The sequence below is a fragment of the Candoia aspera genome, chromosome 3, assembly GCF_035149785.1.
Source record: "Candoia aspera isolate rCanAsp1 chromosome 3, rCanAsp1.hap2, whole genome shotgun sequence".
Classification (NCBI taxonomy): domain Eukaryota; kingdom Metazoa; phylum Chordata; class Lepidosauria; order Squamata; family Boidae; genus Candoia; species Candoia aspera.
This window is the reverse complement of record NC_086155.1, coordinates 74,773,921-74,797,962: the sequence shown is the minus strand read 5'-3', so window position 1 is coordinate 74,797,962 and position 24,042 is coordinate 74,773,921. Positions and strand designations below refer to the sequence as shown.

At 37.1% G+C, this 24,042-nt stretch overlaps 2 protein-coding genes and 3 non-coding genes across 5 annotated transcripts in view; all 5 read right to left on the bottom strand.

The window, feature by feature from the left end:
- Positions 1–6,554, bottom strand: part of MSH4 (mutS homolog 4) — a 68,215-nt gene extending 61,661 nt beyond the window's left edge. Inside the window, exons 1-2 of the mRNA XM_063300147.1 lie at positions 6,344–6,554; positions 3,471–3,635 (exon numbers count right to left, since the gene is read on the bottom strand). Coding sequence (XP_063156217.1) covers positions 3,471–3,635; positions 6,344–6,554 — 376 coding nt within the window. The remainder of the gene's footprint in view (positions 1–3,470; positions 3,636–6,343) is intronic.
- A 3,327-nt stretch (positions 6,555–9,881) lies between these two features.
- RABGGTB (Rab geranylgeranyltransferase subunit beta) lies at positions 9,882–22,298 on the bottom strand. The gene is made up of 9 exons (XM_063298137.1): positions 22,137–22,298; positions 19,485–19,592; positions 18,476–18,673; positions 16,818–16,923; positions 15,772–15,824; positions 15,024–15,134; positions 14,471–14,596; positions 12,802–12,951; positions 9,882–10,852 (listed from the first exon to the last, which is right to left on the bottom strand). Exons 1-9 carry the CDS (start codon positions 22,137–22,139, stop codon positions 10,712–10,714), a joined length of 996 nt encoding a protein of 331 aa, XP_063154207.1. The 5' UTR covers positions 22,140–22,298; the 3' UTR covers positions 9,882–10,711.
- On the bottom strand, positions 16,577–16,659 carry LOC134495048 (small nucleolar RNA SNORD45). Its single transcript, XR_010067745.1, has one exon. It is a non-coding gene; the product is annotated as a small nucleolar RNA SNORD45 (small nucleolar RNA).
- LOC134495047 (small nucleolar RNA SNORD45) lies at positions 17,961–18,041 on the bottom strand. The gene has a single exon (XR_010067744.1). It is a non-coding gene; the product is annotated as a small nucleolar RNA SNORD45 (small nucleolar RNA).
- Positions 19,281–19,358, bottom strand: LOC134495110 (small nucleolar RNA SNORD45). The gene has a single exon (XR_010067785.1). It is a non-coding gene; the product is annotated as a small nucleolar RNA SNORD45 (small nucleolar RNA).
- Positions 22,299–24,042: the final 1,744 nt, after the last annotated feature.

The window sequence follows — 24,042 nt, the reverse complement described above, 5'->3', positions numbered from 1 at the left end:
CACAACAGTGATTTATATGTTCCCCTTCCTATGAGGGAAGAAATATTGCAACTATGCCATGACAATAGAACTGCTATACATGGGGAAGAATTAAAACCTTGCACTGGGTGGCTCAAGAGAGTTCTAGTGGCCGAGAGTGAGAGCAGATGCCAAGGACTATGTTTCATCCTGTTGGGTCTGTCACTGAGCAAAGCCAGACTGTGTTTATTCCTTGCAAGGACCTTTCATTGGCGATGGAGACTACACAACTCTTTCTAAAGCACTATTAGACATTCAGATTAATGTAATCTTTGGATCTTCTGACCTCGAAGAGGGTGCCAAGACTGAGGTGGGAGATTTGGTGTGGCTTTCCATTGTTGTTACCTTCTGCCCATACATCTGTAAAGCTGCACATGAAGTTTATTGGTTCCCAGTTAAACAGCAAATTAACCCACTGGCCTTTCATTTACAATTGCCTGCTTCAGTGAAGATTTATCCATCTTCTATTGCTCACTGCTTATTTGTGAGGAGCCCCTCTGCCACTTGCCCTCAAAAGCTGCTCCTTCCCCATCTTGGTTCTGGCAGTTGGGGAGGAAGAATATGAAGTGAAATGTATCTGGGATACTAGATGCAGGAGGAGACATTTGGAATATCTTATTTACTGGAAGGGCTACTCTGAATCAGAGAGGTTGTGGGAAAGTGCAACAGATATCTATGCTCCACACCTTGCACACCATTTCCACCTGAAATTCCTCACAAGCCCCATTCCTGTGGTCTGCCACCACTATCAGTAGACAATGAGCCCCAGGATAAGGGTAATTCCTTGCTTCCTACCACAATATACTCTCCAGTAATGATCGGAAGGTTGGCGGTTCGAATCTGCGTGACAGGGTGAGCTCCCGTTGCTAGTCCCAGCTCCTGCCAACCTAGCAGTTCGAAAACATGCAAATGTGAGTAGATTAATAGGTACCGCTTTGGTGGGCAGGTAATGGCGTTCCGCTTAGTCATGCCGGCCACATGACCATGGAAGTGTCTATGGACAAACGCCGGCTCTTCAGCTTTGAAACGGAGATGAGCACCGCCCCCTAGAGTCGGACACGACTGGACTTAATGTCAAGGGAAACCTTTACCTTTACCTTAATGATTGCCATGCAACAAAAATGGAGGGGGGACTTTCCAGCTCTGACTCTCATGGCAAACCTTGTCTATTGGCTTTGGGAAGCTGTCAGGACCATCTACAAATGAGAGTGGCGGCAATGAATCTGTAGCCATTTCCCATAACAACCTCTCTGGATCTTCTTTACATGCAGAAGGGGACATTGATTCTGACAGGGGAAATGATGTAGAGGAATGTAGAGATAACCTTGAAGAAGGTATGCAGAAACTGTTCAGGGAAAATAAGGGACAACTCTCATGAGAAAGAAACTCAAAATGACCCTTCCTTGACTCTGTGTCCTAACAGTCAGGAATCACGCTGAGACGAGGAATAGGTCTCTAGTGTTTATTGCTGCTACATAAGACAGAAAATCCTAACAAACTGAAGAAGCGTGGGAAAAACCCAGACAGATAAACCCGAAAAGTTAAGGCGGGTCTGATCTGTGTCTCTTTGAATGGCTGCTTAATTCCTCAGTACTACGCATGCGTTTTCCTCCCTGGATAGAGGCCCCCTCCTGCTCGCAATCAGTACTCATGACACTCTGCTTGGTATAAGAGAAACTCTGGCAAGCATTTACAATTTTGTTATCTTACCCTACAACAATAAAGTAGCATTCCTGTAATCCTTGTGCTGTTTCCTGACTTGGCCTACCTTGAAGGGCTGACACATAACATAGGGAGAGCGGATACCATAATTTGATACTATATGAAAAATTATTGTAAATACAGTATATGCTATAAAAATTTCTTAGTTCTGGAACAACTAGTAGAAATATGTAGGTTTTTGTTGTTATGCTAATTCTAGTTTAGACCCTAGATTATAATCCACTCATATTTGCAGCTCCAACACAAGCTTGTCCTTACAATTTTGACATGTTCAGCCCATTACTTTCAATGATGTTTAAAATGTTATGCATTAAATCTACTCTATCATTGACTGATCTTTTACTTAGAAAAAGCCCCAAAAGGACTCCTGTATATTTATGCTCAGACATAAATCTATAGCGAATCACTTGGCTAAGCTGATGTTTCTTATCAGTATCTTGGGCTGTATCTATAGTTATAGAGAGAAATTGAGTTTTCTTTGTATCTTCTATAATTTCTTCCTTGACAGAGTTAGAATGGATACAAACCTGTTCATTTGTATGTTACAACTCAGGCATTTACTCCATTGTTCTATTCTTCATATTCAACAACCTGTCTAGCGTAAGATCATATTTTGCCAACCATATACCTTTAGGGTGCTCCTGTCTGGCCACTGTTCCCCTGCAAACAATATTTGACAATACGCTGCCCCCCAACTTGGAGCTAACATGACAGACTTGTGTTCCATGAATTTATCCAATCCCCTTTTAAAGCTATCCAAGTTAGTAGCTATCACCACTTTTTCAGTAAAGATTTTCACAAATAAATTATGCACAATGTGAAGAAGTACTTTCTATTACCTGTTCTAAATCTCATTCCCATCAGCTCTTTGGAGAGAGAGTCCTCTATTCAATGCATGATTTTATACAACTGCCCCCATCAATCACCCTTTTTTCCAGCTGAAAGCATCCCAAGAGTTCTAGCTTTTTCTCATAGCAGAGTTCAAGCCCTGTGATAATTTTGAAAGCTATTTGCTGCACTTTTCCCAGCTTTATAATATTGCTTTTCAGATGTGGCAAGCAGAACTATATATAGCATTCTAGATGCAGTTCTAAAATAAATTTGTATAATGCCATTATAGTATTGGCTGTTTTTATTTTCAGCTCCCTTCCTATGAGCCCTACCATGGAATTTAACTTTAAAACTGAGCTATCCACTATGAATCCAAGATCTCTTTCCTGGTTAGTCATAACCAGCTCAGATCTAAATAAGTATATATGTGAAATTATATTTTTTTTTGTCCCAACATGCATATTTTTATACTTACATTGCACTGTATTAGCAATTTGGTTGACCATTTACCCAGTTTAAAGAGATCATTCTGGAGCTCTTCACGATCACTTTGTAACCTACATCTAAGTTAACTCAAACTGATATCCGTCTGGATTCAATAAATGAAGTCCAAGTATTTTTCTACTTCTTTTGGAAAGAAGCAAGCCAACTGTGGAGAGCCAGTTTGGTGCAGTGGTTAAGGCACCAGGCTATAAACCGGGAGACTGGGAGTTCTAGTCCCGCCTTAGGCACAGAGCCAGCTGGGTGACCTTGGGCCAGTCACTCTCTCTCAGCCCTAGAAAGCAGGCAATGGTAAGCCACTTCTGAAAAACCTTGCCACGAAAACTGCAGGGACTTGTCCAGGCAGTCTCCGAGAATCAGACACGATTGAACAGATTAAAAAAAAAAGCCAACTGTACCTGAATAACCCATGAAAGGAGTCCGGTTTCCATATCCTAATCGGTTGGATGAGAGAGGCGTTTTCCGTATTCTAGAAATCTTTATATCTCTGACTGAAGAAGGGCTTGTCAAATTTACTGTGCTAATGTTTTCTGCATAAGAACTCTTGTCTCCAAAATATGAATCTAATAAATATAAAAAAGATTTTTTCTTTGAAAGTAATTAATATAGAATTATGGCAATTTTTTATTTCTAAGGAAGATATTTGAAACACTATTTAGTAATAAACATTTGGATTTTTTTAAAGAAAATGTTGGAAATTCAGTGCCTGGGAGTGCCGTAGCATTCACTGCGCCCTTAGATGCCCTTGGATATCCAATACTTAAATATTATATATGAAAAAATTTTAAATATAAATTGAAAATCATCTAAATCTCGTAAGAGTTCTAAACTTTTCAAGGTAATTTTATTCTGACATTTTTTAAAATTGGGGACACCTACGACACTGCAGAAAATTAGGTAATGACACTTGCAGGTTATTGAAATCCACGTTCAAGATGAGTTGGAGCCAATCAGTTGGAGCCAATCAATGAGTTGGAGTCAGTTTCTAGACACTTCTTGTTGAAGTCACAAAGAGGGTAGAAGTCTACTTTCTAAATTACTAGGTTGTGCTCAGCCAGATAGATGTCCTTTTCAATTACACAGAAAAACAGATACACAGAATCTATAGGCCCACTGAAATAAACAGGAAAGTTTCATAGAACAAAATGGGACAAGTTAATCAATTACTTAATCCCATTATTTTCAGAACCAAAGTATAACTAAATTAATCTGAATGCAACCCAAATTTAGCTTGAGATTTTAGAAGAACAGAAAATAAAGCTACAAATAGTGAATTTCACCTTCTGTATTAGTATACTGATACCTTTCTTTAATACATTTAAGGCCCATTTTATATTTTTAAATAAAAATGTAGAAAATGTGTACTTTTCTTTATATTTGTTGTGTGGGACAATTCTATGCATGCTTATTTAGCAGTTGCATACCATATGCTTCAAGAAGTCTTAAATTATTTGATTAGGACTAGCTATGACATTTGTGTGAGAAAACAAATTTCTGCTAGTCATAAAAGTTTTATGCTAGTAGAATGACATCACTGGCTATAATCCTATGGGTTGGAGACAGATTTATAATAGATCTACTGAAATCAGTGGGAGTTAATATAGTTAAGATTAAACTAATTTAAACCACAGTAATCAATAATCTGAAATCTACATATTTTCTCTTAGCATCACATACTAACTATAGTTCCTCTTAGAACAAAACACATGCTTTGTTTTTTAAAAACTGGATTATTAATACCTATTCTGTAGAATTCTAAGAAATCAATACAAAAGACACAGCACAATTCTATGTGTCTGTTCAAAAACCCCATTAAAATCAGTGGTTAGTTTAAAATAAATTGACACAGAATTACAGCATTGTTTTGATTGGTGTCCAGTCCAGAAATATATTATTTAAAAAATCAGAAGTTAGTTTTAGAAGGTCAAGATTTATATGCAAGTAGGGAAAAAAATAATGAGCAAAAAGGCCTGGTGTACATACAGAACCCCTCCCCTCCCCATATATTCTGTGAAAAGACCTGAGAAGATAACTGTATCATCAAAATTCTGAAATACTTCCATGTTTTGAGATTTAATTCTAAAACATTTTGGAGGTTCACATCATTTTAAAGAATTATTATTTAGAATATCTTTAAATTAACAACTGCTTCCTCAAAATGTCAAGTCCAATTTTAAGTAGAATAAGACTCCGGTAAATGCAGACTAATAATATAACATCTAACAGGAAAATACATCTTGTTGGAATGGTTGCCCAAAGAGTGCTTTGGATGTGAGTCAATGATAATTGTAATGTAAAATTACTGAGGAGAATCTTCTCACTTTCTAACTGCTTAACCATTGGCAAGTTCGTTTAGAAATAAACCAAGCTGTATTAAACAGGGTTTTAACTTCCTAGTTTAGAAGTTCCTTTGAATTCCACCTCTTATTTTCTACTGGTCAGATCTAGGATTACAGCCATTCATTTAAAGTCTGTGTGCATATATATAATTACAGCTTTATATTATACAAGTTTAATAAATTATTATTTATTGGATGTTTAATGTGGCTTAACTTCAGAATTTTAACACCATCAAATGTTGCAAGTTGTCCAGTGCATTATCCAATAATTATATATTTTATCCATGATTGTAAAATCTGTTGTTGTTTCCCCCATATAGGGCACGTGTTATCTAATATATAAGCTGTATATTCTTATTTACTCATACCTAAAAATAATAATGGGAAATGCTGACTTTGAGATACTTGTGCCAAGATAAAATTCATCATTCCAATATTGACATAAATATTTAGCTTGCAAGGATTAACAAGTCAGTATGTGTGAACAGTTCAATATATTGAGAGCCAATGGAGTGTACTTAAGGTGTGGGATTGCCATCAAAGAGAACCAACTCCCCGCTCAGTCATAAAAGGTTACACCTCACAGGGCTGTTGTTACAGAGAAAGGAGGGAAAACTATATATAACACTTTGAATTTTTGAGGAAAAGTCAAGATATGAATGTTACAAAATGTTTAATAACCAGAGGTGTCAGAAGAAGCCTAATAGAGTAAGTTTTGAAGTTTAAGCAATTCAAGAACTGGATAAAGAAAACTGTTATAGAGGCATAAACTTTGAGAAGAGAGTTAGCTGCTGCTAATGCTTCCTATCTACTTAGAAGTTATTATTAGATTAGTCTTGGAATGTGAGCCGGGGATTGACGTTTCTGCCGAGAAGAGAGTACATTTTCACTATGCAAGGGATGTGACCGGACCCTCTTCCGGCAGTGCCCACCTTCCAATCCTCTCGGACGGAAGGCCGCGGTGGGGCCCCTGTTGGCTTTTTTCCCTTGCTGAGGGTGAAAGACCTCGTCGCTCAAACCCGCGCCTCCGCCGCTTCCCGGCGTCTCTTGAAGACCGAACTGGTAACGGGGCTGGCGCTCGGGGCAAGAAGACGACGAGCAGCGGCCCGAAAAAGAAGTGGAAGCAGCCGACGCCTCCTCCATGATCCACTTGATCGCCTCTAGGAAACCCAGTCGGGGCAACCTTCACCCTCCCTCCGTCAGGCGTGCTCCGGGAACGCCTCAAAGTCAGCCCGCGCGTGAATTGCGCCGAACAGAGAGAGTGGACTGTACTATTTCAAGCACCACAGAGGGGTATCCTTTTAATTGCTTTCTCTCTAAGTAACAAACCAATTCTCATCAGAGCTCACATAGTCTTGGAGAGGTCCTTTCTTACATGGTGAACATTTGAAAGTATGATTTAAGTATGGCATCCCTTAACATTTTCAGTCATACCTCAAAAATGTACAATCCACTAGGAAAACCATCCTCAATTGTGGAGGCTTCAGCAGCGCCGCTTCAACCCTTTTCTTTTTTCTTTTTCTATTAATTAGTAATTGTTCAAGAAATAATTAAGACACGTAATGCAGAATATAAAACCGACAGAACACAAGTCTAAAAAAGAAACAGGAAAAGCTAAACCGGTGCAGGAATAAGCAAAAAAGCATATCACAGTGGCTTCTGACCTTTTCTAGCACAGGTATAAAAGTACTTAAAAGTTAATCCCTTACTATTAATTGATGATGGAATGGTTTGATTTTAGAGATACAAGGTCACTCTAACCCTTTTCTGACAGCAAGTCTTTTTCCCGTGGGATGTTGTCCAAACGTGATGCAACGTATTAGAATTCCCATCACTTTCATATTTGCATTTTGGAGTTGTGGCTTAAACCAGTGCTTCTTAACATTGGCAACTTTAAGACGTTTGGACTTCAACTCCCAGAATTCCTCAGCCAGCATGCCAAGGTAGAGAAACACTGGCTTAAAGCAACGACAGCTTTAATTCCTTGCTTTGAGGAATCAAGTACTGTATCCATCTTGAGCTTTTCTTTGTATTCAGCTGAAACATGGCAGAACGGCGAAAAGAAGTTGCATTCTTATTTAGAAATCTAGGACAATATTGGTTTCTATTGCAATAGTGTAACATTGACTTGCATATATCCTTCCCTGGCATTTATATCACAAAAACAAAACACATTCAAACCCTAATTTCTCTTTCTTGCTCATAAATCGAGGCTGATCAAATCCAGCTAGATGTACACACGATTAAAGGGGGGGGGGGTGAGATAGGCGAAACATCTTTCAAATTCAACCTAGATAAAGAAAACCAAGTTTTAAAAAATGCAGCAGTTGCATATTGACAGACTGGATGATGGAGAGTTGATACATTATTTTCTTCAGTACAAATTGGTGGGTTTTTTCTTTGAAGCCACTGTTTAGAAGCAGTGTACTTTAGTAATCAGTACCAGAAATTCTGATTTTCAATAATACAATAATTCAATAATTAAAAATACAAAATATTTATATGATTGGAGTTCAGAAAAGTAATGGGCATGTTTGCATGGCACCTTGTCTGACCAGATGACCTAACAAAATTCAGTTTCATTGAAAGCAGCCATCTTGGTTAGTATCTTAGTCACATTTGAAGTGATTGGGTATGGTACTTTAAAAATTAAAATTTAGAAATTGAGTGGCTACCATAGACGAGATTGGTGAAGACGAGGTTTTATTTTTTATCTCCATTCTACTTTCTCCCTCTAGATCAGTGATGGCGAACCTTTTGGGCTTGGTGTGTCAAAAATTTGGAAAATGCCTAACTTGTCTCTGTTGGTATGTCCCCCCACCCCCAAACAGAAGAGAAACAATTTACATATTCACATTTTTTAAAAAATATATTTGTATTGCCCTTTCATGCAAAGCCAGTTCCTGGAGAAGCCAATTGCAAACTGTATGAAGGGGCATGCTTTGGCACGAAGGGGCACCTTTGAGTGAAGGGGAATGCTTCTGCAAATTCCAAATGGCTTCTGCAGGAACTGACTTCACACAAAAGGAAAGGGAGCAAGAAGATGCAAGGTGAGCTGCAGCAGCAGAGGGCAGGGCAGGGCAGGGCAGGGGTTTGGGGATGGTGAGGGCAGCTGTGCTGGGGTGGCTGTGGCTTCTGGGGTGTGGCAAGTAGTCCCAGTGCCGCGCGGTTCAGGGGTACTGGCTGCCCCGCAAGGCAGGGTGCAGTGCAGCCAAAAGGGCAGAGATGGCAGGGGAGATGGGTGGATGGAATTAGTGCCTTTTGTTTGTTGTTTCTTTGGTAACTCAAACGGAGAATAGTTGGTTGGGTGTTGGCAAATGCTGGCATCACCCAAAACGTCATGACGTGTCATTTTTGATGCGTGCCATAAGTTTGTCATCACTGCTCTAGATGGCACAGAATGAAAAATGAAAGTTTGGTTTAGTGGTTAAGGCTCCACGCTAGAAACCTGGGGACTGTGAGTTCTAACCCTGCTTTAAGCATGAAAGCTGGCTGGGTGACTTTGAGCCAGTCTCTCTCAGCCCAACTCACCTCACAGGGTGGTGGTTGTGGGGAAAAATAGGAGGAAGGAGTATGAGGTATGTTCCCCGCCTTGTTATTTATAAAAATAATAAAGGTGGGATAAAAAAATCTTTAAAAAAAGGAAATTGAGATTGTACAGCTGGGATCGGTCTGATTTGTAGCCATTTTAATCTTTTATATTTGTCTAGACTGGAAGCAAATGATCTTCCATCAGTAAAGATCAGAGTTGACATGGAGCTGATATTTAATTCGGTAGTCACATATGGCACTATAGAATTCAGTGCCCTAAGAATCTACCCACTTCCCCTTCTCATTGTGTTTTTAGCTATTAGAAAAAAGTTATCAAATGCAACACTTTGAAAATATATACAGGTAGTACTTGGTATACAATTGGGACTGAAATTGCTGCTACTAAGTGACATAGTTGTGAAGTGTGATGTCATGTGACTGTGCCACTTATCAACAGCAGTTCTGGTTGCCATCACTAAGCAAAGACCACAAGGGTTGTTAGGTAAGGGCCTCATGCAACCAAGACTTCCGACTTCCTGCCAACTTCCCTATTGATTTCACTTGTGGGAAGCTGGCAGGGAACATTGGAAATTGTGATCACGTGACTGCAGAGACACTGCAATGGCTGGAACTTTGAGGACTGGCCATAACCACTTGTTCAGCACCGTTGTAAGTTTGAATGGTTGCTGAACAAGTGGTTGACCAGAGGACCACCTGTACAGGTCTGCTTTTACACAGCACAAACAACTCTGGTGTAACAATTGTGTTCCTAGGTCTGATGTGCATGAGTCATATATAGCATAAAGGCTGGAACCTAAATATTTGAAAGAAAACCCTTGTGTGATATTCTGCTGAAGGGCTTTTTTGAAAACAGAAACATAACAAAAAAATACACACCTGAAAAATTCTCACTTCCAATGGACCATGGACAAGTAAGTCTATAGTTCATAATTAACTTTAATCTGTTTAAAGCAGAAACCCATTTCATACTTAGATTTCAGCCAACTTACAAATGTAGTTGTGACATGTGAAATGGAGGCACTTCTAGAATTCTAGTGGAAACAAGTATTTCCTCTTGCAGAAAACAATGTTATAGAACTTTATTCTTGAATATATACAACTATTCTAAGTCTACTGAAATTGGGATTCAATCCACATTGTACAATAAATATTTTAGAGCAAAGAACAAGTTCTAAAATTCAGCAAGGCCATTAGTTCAAACCAAGTTACATTATAATTGCATTATTAGATTTCATTACAGAATGTCAATAGAGAGTAATTGTTTGGATACCATTATATTTCTACTATTATATAGTATGACAAATAAGTTAAACTGGATTTTAAAAATAATCGCATATCCTGAAACAGCATTCAAGTGCATGAAGTGTCACTGGCAAAATAAACAAGTAAATTTCTATCAGCAAAAAGTGCCCAGGACAATTTACTATCCAATACATGTTGCCTGTCACCAAGATGAGTGAATGATTGTATCGTAACTGTAATTCAAGTATTTATCTACTGCACCTAATATAATATGTTATTTTGAAAGTGAAACAGCACTGGAGGCAAAGATACATAAATACATACCTACATCTGTTACTGAAAACCTGAAGTACATGTTACACTCAGTTTATTTACTTTGTTTACAGTACACATACAAAATGATAGTGCTTACAGTAAAGTGGCAATTTATAATGTAAACACGTTTAGAAATGTCTTGATGGAAAAATTCAAAGCTGCTGAGTAAGGTATTTTACACGTATTGAACCCTAGCTTATAAGTTCTGGCTGTACATTTATTCTTTGAAGGATCTCTTCGGGCATACAAAACACAGGATTTACAGGCTTAATTTGTTCTTCACCCAATAATGATAGTCCAGCAATTCCAAACAAGGTGTGAAATGGATCCACCTAGAACATATTAAGATATATTTATTGAAAATAATCACTTCCCATGGGGTTATATATTTTAAAAGATTAAAGGATTTTCTATACTAAATAAATCTGAAGATTCAAATTAGCAGAAGAGCAGTGGTAATACATCTTTTATTAACTACTCAGTTTTAGGAAACCAGGAAAAGATTAAAGTATTTTAATCAAAGGAAATACAAACTGATTAGCCAGAGTACAATATGTCAACAATACTGTAGCTTTACTGATTCTCTGATACATGCTTAAAAATGTTGAGGAAAAAAACAGTGTACCTCCTTTGTGGTATGATAATGCTAAAATTCAGAGAAGTCTATACATGCTATAGGTTGAAATTACCATATTCCCATCCTGTGGTAGCTTCTCAAATCTTCATCAGGTGTCATTTTATCTCCTCTGCACTTAAAATTTAGTGCAGTTAAAGGCATTGGTTCCCAGTCTGGAGGGCATACTTTTAATGTTGAGAACATGCGTAGGGATGTATATAATGTTCCATGCATGAATCAGCTGGCTTTGGTTTGATCAGGCCCAAAAGGAAACACATGTTGGATGTTTTTGTCCACACAAACAAAACATCTGTTTTGTTCTAAAAACAGGTAAAAACACAGTTCTGGGCAGAAGTTGGCGGGGGGGCGCAAGTAAGAGGAGGGAAAAACCGGGATATTGGTAGTAGTGGTTATGGATAGGCAGGAAAGACTGGGCAGAATAGGTTCCCAGGACTGTATAGAGGGTATACAGTCCTGGGAACCTATTCCATATTGCTGAGACCACTGAAGTAAGAAATAGGTGCACCACTCAGAATATCAGCAATGGCTGAAGGGAGGAAGGAAAGGGAATGCTCTAGGAAGATGGGGGGTGGGGGGCAGGCAGGATAGCAAGATGCCTTGCCTTTGGGGCATTGAGAGCAGCAGTGAAGAGGGAAGGTGCTGTGAAGCTTTGTGCGGGAAGGATAGGGCAGGCTGGTACATTATCCACCCTTAAAATCTCTTCAGTTTTGTCTCACGTGAATCCAGAACAACCAAAATGTTACAGGTTTTGTTTCAACGGGACAACTGATCTGAAATGGTTTGGCAGAAATTACAGAACACAATAGTTTGTTTTGGGGTTGAAATAAAATGTATTTTCCATTTCATGTACACTTTTAATGTTGTGGCAGTACTCAGTTTGTAAAATGGCTTGAGGGCTCAGCCATTCACAAAATGGGTGCCATGGCAACCAAACTGTACTCCCTGTTACCTATGTACTCCAAAAGGAGATTTCCTAATAATCAAACCTATATTTGTACTTTTTCTGAACAGGAAGATGTACCTCTACACTAAGTGTGAAGCTGAAGCTGTCCATCATTTTTATTATCTAAGAAGTATATTGGCCCCACATATTTTTTGACAATATAAATGTTTATTTATTTATAGGCTGGTGGCTTTCTTTGCAGTATCCCAGCTTCTCATTCTGAATTAAAATAACATTTGAAGTCAGATGTTTTAAGATCTTGGTGGGGACTAAAGGTTATGTCTATGGGCATACTGGCATCTATTTGGGAGCTTTTGTATTACATCTTCAAAAGACATTTTCTTCAAAGTTAAAAAAAAGCCTATACAGTCATTTAGATTTCCTCTTACTGGTTCAAGATTTCCAAAGTATTTGATTAGCTGTACCCTTGCTCCTAGTAACAGATCTCCCAAGCAGTTGCTACTATGACTAGATGTATTCAACTTTAGAAACAAAATCGTAAGGCTTGTCTTCAGATCATCTACTGAAGTAGAACTAATCTAATTTGAAAAAAATAAGCACCCTTTAATGAACAATTAACACCATCATTTGTTTTTATAGATTTCTAAAGAATACCAAATAAATGCATATATGTTTATGAACCTATCAGACCTTTATAAAATTTAAGAAAAAATCAAAACTATTTAAGATGGATTACTTGCCATATCTCCCGGTCTATCAGCAAATCCTCCAGTTTCCTCATCCTGGCAGGCCAAGATAAAACTGCATAATTTCTCTCTGTCAATCCAATGCAACCTGCCAATTATCTTCAGGGATGCAAGCACCCACCATGAATAACATACATCTGGTAACTGACAAATGAAATAACAGCAGAGTATGTTAGGGCAATTGTGATTGTTAAGAGCAAGAATAACGTGATTCAGGTCAAAATAAGAAACTTCTCCTGCACAAAAATAAATGAGACTGAAAACAGATTTTAAGAAAACATTCAATATCTTTGAAGAAAACCGCTCCTTCTCCCACTAAGCCGAAGTAGAATTTTGAGTCTCCCTTTTAGCAAACATGTGCACAATTAAATTTAAATTATACAAAGTTTCCTTAAAATTTTTTTATGTTTGCTGTCCCTCTCTTAACCTCTTTCACACTTATTAGAAGATTTTGAGAAATCCTCCATGTAAATAGCAATACTGACCTATGCTTATTATATCCATAGCTAACAAGAAGAATGCCTAAAAACTACAGACTAGAACAAAATCTTATAAAGCATAACATCACAAACTTAAAGTGAACCTTGAAATGATCTTGTGGCCTTGCTATTTTCTAAATACTTAATTAGAATTACAACTGTTTCACAATGATTATGTTTGAAAGAAAGAAGTCACAATGTAGTTGCTTTGCAGCTTAGTGTTCTGTGTAATTTAGCCACTGTTTTAAATTATAGCTTATGCCTTAGCAGGGTGCGAAAGGATCTTATTGTGGTGTGTGACCGTGCTAAAGTACAAATTCAAGCATGGACTTGCACAGTTTTCTAGTAAGTATGGACTGGATTGTTTCTGTATACAGAAAAAAAGCATCAGATTGCAAGAGCCTGGAAAACCATGAATGAACAGCTTGCACAACTAATAAAAAGAGTATCTAGTAAGGAACAGGATGTAGAATCAAGTACTAGATTTGAAAAAGGTAAAAAAGGGATTTCTACAAAAGGTAGAAATGTTGGGTTAGTAAAATTATAATAAACTAATATATAGTATTAATAAGTTTACGATATGGGGAAGCTCTAGCACTACCACTTCTATTCATAGCACATTGATACGCTTGGGCCTGTAAGCTTTTTAGTGTCTTGACAAATCTGATATATAAGAAATAGTCTATCTGTAAAATCTACTCCCAAAACCAATGTAGATACACCATGAAGATTTTGGTCATGGGGTTTTCCAATGGAGGAAGGCAGGAGAAAGTGAGTCTGGTGCTACTCCCATATTACGCTGAATGTCTAGAACAGGCCCGCACAACTTGTCATGGGAAAAGGGCCACACTGATAAATTAAAAATCCTTACAGGCTGCAAAGAAATACCTGGAGTGCTCGGGAGCATGTATTATTTCAGGGCGGCAGCTATAAATGTACTGTTTTTAAACAATGTTGGTGGGCCGCATGTTGTGCAGGCCTGTTCTAGAGCAAGGTTTCAAGGCTCTTTGCAGCTGCATAAGGAAAATAACCTTCTCTATAGAATCAAGAATTTTTGCTAAAAATGGAAACTGTTCATGGAATCATCTTACGAAGGTCTAGAACCAATCTCAGCCACTTTTTAGAAAATTCTCCTTCCTCCCAAACTACAAAAATCTGAATTACAAAATATAAGAAAATTCTACCTTTTCCGGTCTTCCATTAAGGCCACCAGATGGCAACTGACGTTCACAAAGCCACCATCCTAGAAGATCAGCATTTATTTGGTGTAACTGGCCAGCTATAGCCAGAAATCCTGTGCAACAATAGATCTAAAATTACAGATATAAAGTTCATGTCTATTTTAGAATGCTACTCAGATAAAGCAAAGGAAAATTACAATGTAGGATATCAACTATTTATGTAATACAACAAATTAAATCTCTCACCTTCTAGCTATCATACTTTCAGCAGTAGAATTTTCCATTAAATGTTAAAAAATATGAAGCTGATTTTAGTAGCACTTAAAAAATAAAAAAAAATTAAATTAAATTTATTTATCCACAGAGATGCACAGGGTCAAGTTAAGGATTATAGATGCTATGAATTAATGATATTGTATCATTGCTTTTCTTCTTAGAAAGGTGGCCCTTACTCAAGTTCTTTATAACATTATGCAGAAGATTTAAAAAAAAACCCACCCTAAAACCAAAGATCATTAGTTTAGCATGTTAATGCCGAGCTTTATTCACAAGTTACCTGTCCTGCATGAGATTCAGATCCTGGTCTACAACCAAATCCTCCATCAAAATTCATACAAGATAACACAAAATCTACTGCTTTGTCCATATCAATTGCATCCAGCTTCCCCTGAAAAGCAGGAAATTGAAAATTACTTCTTCACTGAAACTCAACTAAGCACTGATCACCCAAAGTGGCAGATGAAAATACAACTTTTCTCTGCAGGCTACAACAGACCCTACCTCCCCAATGACTTTATAATCAATTTGACACATCTGAAGGTAGAATAACTTAAAGAAAATTCAATTAAGTTCCATTATTCACTGGTCTACAATTTACCAAACTCATATTTTCCAGTGCCTGAATGAACAAGCAGCTCTGAATACAGAAGCAAAAACATATTTGTCAAAACTATTTAATCAACAGTAATAATGTACTCAAAGAACTGAAGACTTCTTCTGAATACTAGGGTTTTTGTGGTAAGAAAAGATAGTCTTTTTCAATTATTATAGTATTTTATTCTTTCTCCTTAATCTGAAGATAATACCATTCTCAAACTTGAATCTTCAAATATGTTGAGCTTCAGTTCCTGGCACTGCCAGACAACATACCTAATACCAGTTTTCCACTCTAGGAGTATTTTAAAATGCTACATTCGTAATGATATTCTGGCAAGTTTTTTAAAATGTTCAGTAAAATGAAATGCAAATTATTTGAAAGCTTATCTTGACCATTTCAGTGTATATATTTGTTTTAAAGGACTTACCAGAAGGGCTAAGGTTGCTACTGCACAAAATGAAAACCTTGTATCTATTTCTCCTGGAGGAAGAAATAAAAGGAGGTATGAAGAAAAGTTTACAAAATGAGTCAATCTCAGAAATACAAAGATAAAAAAATTATTTATGTATCAGTTCAAATCAAACCAATCTTTACTGCCATCATAGGATAGAATATTTATGTAAATGGAGCCAGTTTGGTCTAGTGGTTAAGGCAATGGGCTGGAAGCCAGGAGACCGTGAGTTCTAGTCCACCCTTAGGCATGAAAGCCGGCTGGGTGACCTTGGCCCAGTCACTCTCTCTCAGCCCAATTCACCTCACAGGGTTGCTGTTGTGGGGAAAAGAGGAGGAGGAAGGAGTATTAGGTATGTTTGCCCCCTTGAGTTATTTATAAAAAAAATAAAAATAAAGGCAGGATAGAGAATGAATGAATGAATGAATGAATGTTCCTTTGTTTCTGCTTTTTAATTCATGTTTTTAAAAATAATTTATGTATTCTTGCATTATAGTTTCCTACAGAAATAATTCTGAGGAAAATCACATTGCTGAATATTAAATATTCCCAAATAAGGTAAGAACAGTCTTTTATGCAATAATTGTATTTAAAGGTACATATACTAACAAATTAAAGATGCAATCCTGTACAAACAAATCCCTATGTAAATCCTTACTGCTGATAGTTTTACATAGAATTGTACCATAAAACAAACAAAAGTATGTTTTCACAATAAAAGCGTGAAAACAAGTAACTCTGCTCAAGCAAAAACTGTAATTATTAATGAAGCAATATTTCTCAGATCTCAGAGTAATTCTAGAGCTAAAATGGTGATACACATCACATTTAGAGTCAGATGTATATAAAAGCTCATCATAGATCTAAGAAACTACAGCTCAGGAAAAAGTGTATGTGGAAATACCACCACATATCCTCTTGAATTGTGACTTTCTTAATATAGGACCATGAATAACAAGGAGAAAATATATTTTTAAAATCTTTCATCAGAAAATGGAAATCAATATACTTTTAAAAGTTACCCCAACTGTCTCCAGCAAATGATCCATCTTCCTTCTGTAAGTTTTTTACATAACTGACAATCTTATTTACATCAACAACTTCAAGACTGTCATACAGGGTTAGAATCTAGAAAACAAAACCAGTCAGATTAAAATTTTAGAATATAAACATACCCTAGAACATATTTATATATTTGAAAACAATCCAAAATTATTTTAATTAAAATTTTATTTTACTTCACTAGCCTGAAACTTCATACAAGAAAAAAAAACCCTATCCCGTTTTCCATATTTTTTCTACCTCCAATATAAATTATTTATAGATACATTCAATTTTACTATTTATTTTCCAGTTATGTCCTAAATATACTTGGGTAAAACCCATATTTAATTAAAGTTGACTTATGTGAATCAATGGAAAGTTAGTCATGACTAACAAGTTCCACTGATTTCAGTTACTTTACATATGACAGATTGGATTCAACTAAGTGTCTTTTTAATTTATAATTCAAGTATGTCAAAACATAGTAAATAATCCCAAACCAATTAAATGATAATTGATATGCAAGTAACATTACTGTCACACTATTCTTTCTCAAGCTGTCTAGAGTAATTCTTTCCACTTAGCAAATAATCTTTTTAATTTAATGGAATTCAAATTATAATACTGTAAGTGTATCTCTGGATTACAATGAAGATTTACAGCATTAATTTTAATTATACTGTTAACAGTTTTGCATAATGAAATTATTACTTCATGTTGTTTAGGCATGTTTAGGTGTGCAGTAATTACAGTGTTAAATAAGTAGAACTTAAATCAAAGACATCCAAGAACTTCTGAAACAGAATAAAGGCAAAGGCAGGCTATGTTTTTCCCACTCTTCTTTATCTAATTTGGGATTTCATCTGGTCATTACAGCTCCCATCCAATTATCTTAATGGAAGGCAGGTGACTTAATAGTCTCAATATGTCTTGAACATTTTTTACTATAGCCTGTGTTGGTTAATGCGATGGGAGCTATAATCTGGAAGGCAGCAGATTTATTTATCCTGGTCTAAAACATGGTTAATATCTGCAATGGTGTCTTGAATTAAGAGTCAATAATTAGTTTGCTCTGACAGAGTCCAGAAATCTTATAGAGCAAGCTATTTAAAAAATGTTCTCAGGTCTCAGAGTAATTCTAGAGCTGAGTGTTAAACCACATCAATTGCAGATTCAGATAAAACCAAATCTCATCACTGACCCAAGAAGCTATATGTTTTGTGTTAGAAGCATCAGTGTTCTTATTTTTACTATATAAAAGTTATTCAACCTTGCCAAAGTTGGTTTAGGTGAAATATCATTGTTAAGTCTTGCCCAGGGTTATGCTGCATAAGATGAATGGCTATACAAATCTTATAAATAAATAAATCCATCCCCAGCTGTGCTTTACATTTTCCTATTTTAAAAACTTAAGAGAGAAAATGAGCTAAACCAGTTATTCTAAAGTTTGCAAAAAACAAACAGGGGTAACACTGCTTTTTAGCCCAGTTAATAATGCTGAATCTACAGAAAACTCAGTAAATGTAAGGAATCATTAAAAAAAAAATCATATCTTGGAGCCTAGAAAACAATTCACTTAGTCATTAACACTATGGATAAGCCATTACTGAATCTATATAATAATGCATGTGTTTACCTGGACAGCACTTAATGTATATAAAAGATGAGGATCATGACCTATGCTGGCACTTATCCCACCACATTCATGTTGGCATGATTTGATAAATTCCAGAATTTCTTCTTTGTTCATCCGATGCAGCTGCCCCATGAGATCCATTACTGTCAATCCCCAATAGACACCACTCATTCTTAAATATTCTGACATACAGTATTCCTGAAATAAGCATAGCACATTTAAATTAGTTTCTAATCAAAAGAAGCGTAACAGGATGCGTGACTACTCACACAGATGTTACGGGGAAGAATTTCCAACACAGGAACTTCATTTCTTTAGCAAGCGTGCAGAGAAAATTCTTCCTTAAAATTCTATCTAGATGCATGGAACATCCAAAACAGGTATGATTTAATTCAGGAACAGAATGCCTGAAATCAGTTGTTCCATGCATGGAACAGTCTGTGCCTCACATGTAACCTGCATTTGCATAACCATCCTGTCTTTCTCTCTCTCCCCACCCATCCCCATCTCATCCAATTTAAATCATATATCAGCTTAATTACTTCATGAATCTGATGAAGTGAGCTGTAGTTCCCAAATGTGTATGCCGTTTAATAAAATTCGTTAACCTGGAAAGACGCTATCAGACCCCTTTGGATTTTGGCTACATAGACTAACATAGCTGTGCCTATAATTAACTCTTATACTAGTAAACAATAGCATATTACTTTCATTCAAAAATTTTAAATAAACAAAGCAACATTTGAAAACCAGAGGGAAGTATTACAGAAAAATCATGTTCAAATTAATTTAAAAATAGGTTTCTTAGGTCTCAGTGTCATTCTAAAGAGATAATTCTTCAGCTTTGAAGTCAGACAATACATGCCAGATTACATCATTGACCTAAAGATACCATCTGTAATTTTTATAATAAAAACAAACAAGAAAACCTTCTCCTATATTCCATATATATCTACATGATCTATAGGAAGCAAAATAAATACTATTTATATTAACACAGAATACTCACATAGTCATCTTTCTTCGTTCCATAAGCAGCTATGTAGTCTGCATGTTTCTCTAACAATAATGTTGTTGGAGCATCATTTTTTATTATGACATCTTTTTGTGGTGTTCCCTTAAAAATATTATGGTAAAATCCATTTTCAAAAAATTATTCCAATCAAATTCCATGTAAATATATAGTGCAGTGCCCCAACCAATGTCCAAACAGTCAATGAATTACATATATTTCTTATAGTTCGTAATCGTACTAAATTTTAAAATGCTAACATTCATAAAAGTACAAAAAAAATATCTGGATACAGTAATAATGATGTAGATTTTGCTACTATGTATTTTACATGTTTATTGAATATGTAATGAATTGATTCAGGCACTGAGATTATTCAGTTGTATTTTGAGAGAAATACATAAGCCAATATAATTGATGGGAAAAGAATCACAGCAACTAGCAGCACCTAGACAAATATGACTGATCACTTCAAAAAAAAGCTAAGTACAGCCATACCTGGTTACTACTAGGATGGAAGGCCATTAAGAAATCCCAGGGCCACAGGCTAGACTGACAAGGAAATGAAATCATGGAAGGCAATGCCAAACCATTTTCCTGTTGTTGCTAAGGAAAAAATACCTGGATACCTTCATGTAGTCATCAGGAGTGAAGCTCCAGTCTTTTTGGTTTTTTAATAGACGGAATTAATACCTGTACACCTACCCAAATATACTATGTGGATTTAACAGGAACTTGCATATAGGTTAGTTTTTTAGTTCCAGTCATGGACATATTAATGTATACCCATGAAAAAGAAAAAATGGTGAGTGATGTTTTCCAAATTATGTTTCTTATTGAAGATCATATATGTATATAAGCAATATAGTATAATTATTTTCTTCTGTACCATTTAACCAGGGACACTTTGCTGTAACAGTTCTATACCAACAAGAAAATATTTCACAGAACAAATGCTTCATGCACATTTATATGTGTAGAGAAACAGGAAAAAGATTTTGAGAAATAGCTTACTAGTGTACAACATCCCTGTCCTTAAACAATTATGCTGTCTCAATTTAAAATCCCAAATTCACTAATAATATAAAGCAGATAAGCAAGAAGCATTCTTCACTATCATCCTCATTTAATGAGACTATCTAGCAATTGGAAGCATTAGTGGATTTCTTTTTTTATTAAGCAAAATATTCGTTCTAGAACAATTTGAAAGTCATACCAATATCTTATTACTGTACACTGTAGGAAAAAAAATTAAACTGGAAGGAATTATTTTATTTGAAGTCCTGAGCCAACTGAAGTTACCCTTTTATATATGATGATAAAGTCTTTCTGAGAATTCATTAGTGCCCCCCTCTCCCGCTTCAACTGGAATTATTTAAGGAGACAGCTGTTGCCTGTGGAATCATAATTTTATTCAAAATTGGTCTTGTTGAATAAACAGAAAATAAGGAAAAGGACACAGGTAGAAAAAATAGAATTAAAGGGATTTATCTTGAGTTGTTTATCCACATTAGTAAAAAGCTGAGAGTATTAATGAAATTATAGTACAGCATGCTTTTATGCCAGACTTGGTGGGGGGCCCCACTAAGATGTAAGTATAAGTGTCAGCAACAGAGTGATCATACAGTGATCATAAATACATAAATAAATACAGCTATCATAAAGGCTAAACTGTTTTTTTCCTCAAGATGGCCGCCTGGCTGGTGATAGGATGTGATTAGCCATTGGTTGTTTCTTTCATCTTCTAAAATTTACTACCTTGCTCAGGATTATTTTTTTCTCAGGGAACATACATTTAGTCATCTTATTCTATTTCCTGTTCTTGATGCTGTTTGCCCTATGATAAACTCCTTTGAGTCTTGCCGTTTTAAATTCTGAAGTTCAGCACATAGTGCACCACTTTCCCATTAAAGAGTCTGTGGGTGAATGGGGGAGGAAAAAAAGATGCACAGCAAATTGAGAAATCTAGGGTTTACTTTGCAGAACACCAAGTTTTTCTTTTAAACCAGAACAAAAAGCGCATTTATAAAAGCAGCTGTTTAAGCTACATGCTACATTTTGGCTTTTGCACAACCTGATTATTCATATACAGTACTTCAACTACACAGACATTCCTGTCTTAAACATAGCTATACTCAGCCAGAAAGAAAATCACTCTCGAACAAAAGCGGCAAATTTCCACGGTACCTGGAAAATAGCTGGGGGCACTACTCGGACTATAAAGGAAAGCGCGCTGCATCTTTGATTTAATTATCTCGCTCAATTATTACCATCAGAGACAGCCTCTTCCAGCAGATTACATCGGAGTGGAAGAAAACGGCACTTCGGAAAACGGGAAGCTCGGAAACATCGATTCCCAAACGAGCCATGACAAGTTTCTCGCTCGCCAGCAATACAAAGCCCAGTTTTTTGTTTTAGTAGCACATAAAACTCGAAAAGGACTGGCACCGGACTGGCCCCCACCCCCATGCTACTCCCTTCCTCCTACCACCTCGGCCTCACCTTCAACCATCTTCGGAATGGCCGACGGGCCTAATAAGGGGGCTCGACCGACTCTTCCCTCCCCGAGAAAACCAGAAAAGGGGAGGGGAGAGGCGGGACGGGCAGCGAGCGCGCGAAAAACAGCGGGAAAAGCAAGAGGCTACTCACCATAATGGTACATCCACGACACCTTCCCACATGCCTCTGCAGCACAGGCGCATCCCTGACAGGAAGTAGGAAAAAAGCCAATTTCCGTCTCCTGTTCCGAACGGACCCCGTGGAGCTGTCTAAGGATTGCCTGTGCGGAGAGAACTGGTTTTGTGGCGTCTGTTTTTTAACGAACAGTTGTAATGGCTAACTATTGGGGCGGCGGAGGGGTGCTTGTTTCAATTTAAAGAAAATATTTCGAGGCAATCTGTTTTATACATTTACTTGGACACCAGCAGATTGGAGAGTTACCAATTTCATTGAATCCGTCTGGTTTCCCGACTGTTCTTGGAAAGCGGATTGGGAAGGTTTCGTGCCGTCTTTACTTGCTTTTCCTCTCTTCCCAACCCCTCGCCTTTGCGGTTTTGAGATTAAAACTGGTTGTACAATTATCAAAAGTTCTATTTACATTAACTCCAAAAAGTTAACAGGAATTTAGTCCTACTTTAAAGGACTCTATTAGTTCCTCTGCTAATGTACTTTAGGGACACAGTTTTGAACGAACACACTGGGCTTTCAAACTGGAACAATGCAAGACCATTTTTTTCCTTTAAAAGATACCAAAGGAAATTAAAGCGGTATTAGCTGGCGTAGACTATAGTGGATCGTTTACAGAGTCCCCAGCATATATACTAGTGCTTAAAAGTTTGGGAACCCTTCTGAATTTTCAATATTTCTGCATAAATGAGACCTAAAACATGATCTGGTGTTCACACAAGTTGTAAAATTAGATAAAGAGAACCCAGTTAAACATAAGAGTCAAAAACATACTTGTTCATTGAGAAGAATGATCCAAAGCTAGATATTTCTGTGTGGCAAAACTATTTGATGCTCTAGGATTATCATTTCATTTGAAGGGGAAATTAGGGTTTCAATCAATGGGACGATAATCAGGTGTGAGTGTGGGAGGTCTTGCCTTAGTTCAGGAACAGGATTCTGGTTCTTCATCAAAGTGTGATCTTCACAACACGAGGGTGTGTGGAAGTGTGTCACAGCTCAAAAAAGGAGATTTCTGAGGACCTCTGAAAAACAGCTGTTGATTCTCACCAGGCTGGAAAAAGTGACAAAACTATTTCCAGAGTTTAGATTCCACCAATCCACTATCAGGTAGATGGTGTACAAAAGGAAGCAACTGAACACCATTGTTACCCTCCCCACTGTAATTTCCTCCTGTTCTGGAAAGGGAGAAAAGTATGTCATCTGAACATCAATGTCTCCACTGTGTTCCTTATTTTGGGTCCACAAGAAGGTCTGCAGCATTGCTGGCTCTCAAGAACAGTAGTTGTTGCTGCTCTTGGGGTACCAAAGCTGGCTCTGCTGGTAAGGGCAGACAGGCAGAGAGAACAAAGAGGGAAGCTGAATGACCCGCACTGGGAGCTTCTCAGATCTGGGTGACAATTGGTGCCGTGCTGTGTGTTGCTGCTTACTGATCAAAATAACGAAGTCTTCCATGAGGTCCATATTCTCCACAGCACCCACCAAAGGAAAAGCTACACAAAAGTGTCCAATCTCTTTGGCAGTCAGTTACTCCCTCCCCCATAGAGAACCTTATGGCCAGATGCAAAAGTGGCAGAGGGTAGTCCTGCAGCAGGTTATGGGCTCTCTGAAAATGCCTCCTCTGTGCAACAAAAAATGTTCAAAGTGGAGCTTTTTTTCTGTTTTCCGAAAGGAAACAAATACCAGTCTTCTGTCAAATAACCTTAATCCAGCTTCAGCTTGCTATGCTAATGCGAGGACAAGTCCTCAGTGAACAGTAAGCAGGCTGTCCCAGATCAGAGGTGAAGAAGCTACGCGGGTAAGTCATTTCAGTGGTAGTGTAGTTCTGCAAACGTATCTTACACAAATATTAATTACATCTTTCTCATCT

What these genes read in the sequence shown, in the direction of transcription:
- RABGGTB (XM_063298137.1), bottom strand. An exon ending in ATACATTAAGTGCTGTCCAG is followed by an intron (nt 16,924 to 18,475) that starts GTAAACACATGC and finishes TTTGTTTTCTAG; the next exon opens with ATTCTAACCCTGTATGACAG. An exon ending in CTGATAGACCGGGAGATATG is followed by an intron (nt 10,853 to 12,801) that starts GCAAGTAATCCA and finishes AATATGTTCTAG; the next exon opens with GTGGATCCATTTCACACCTT.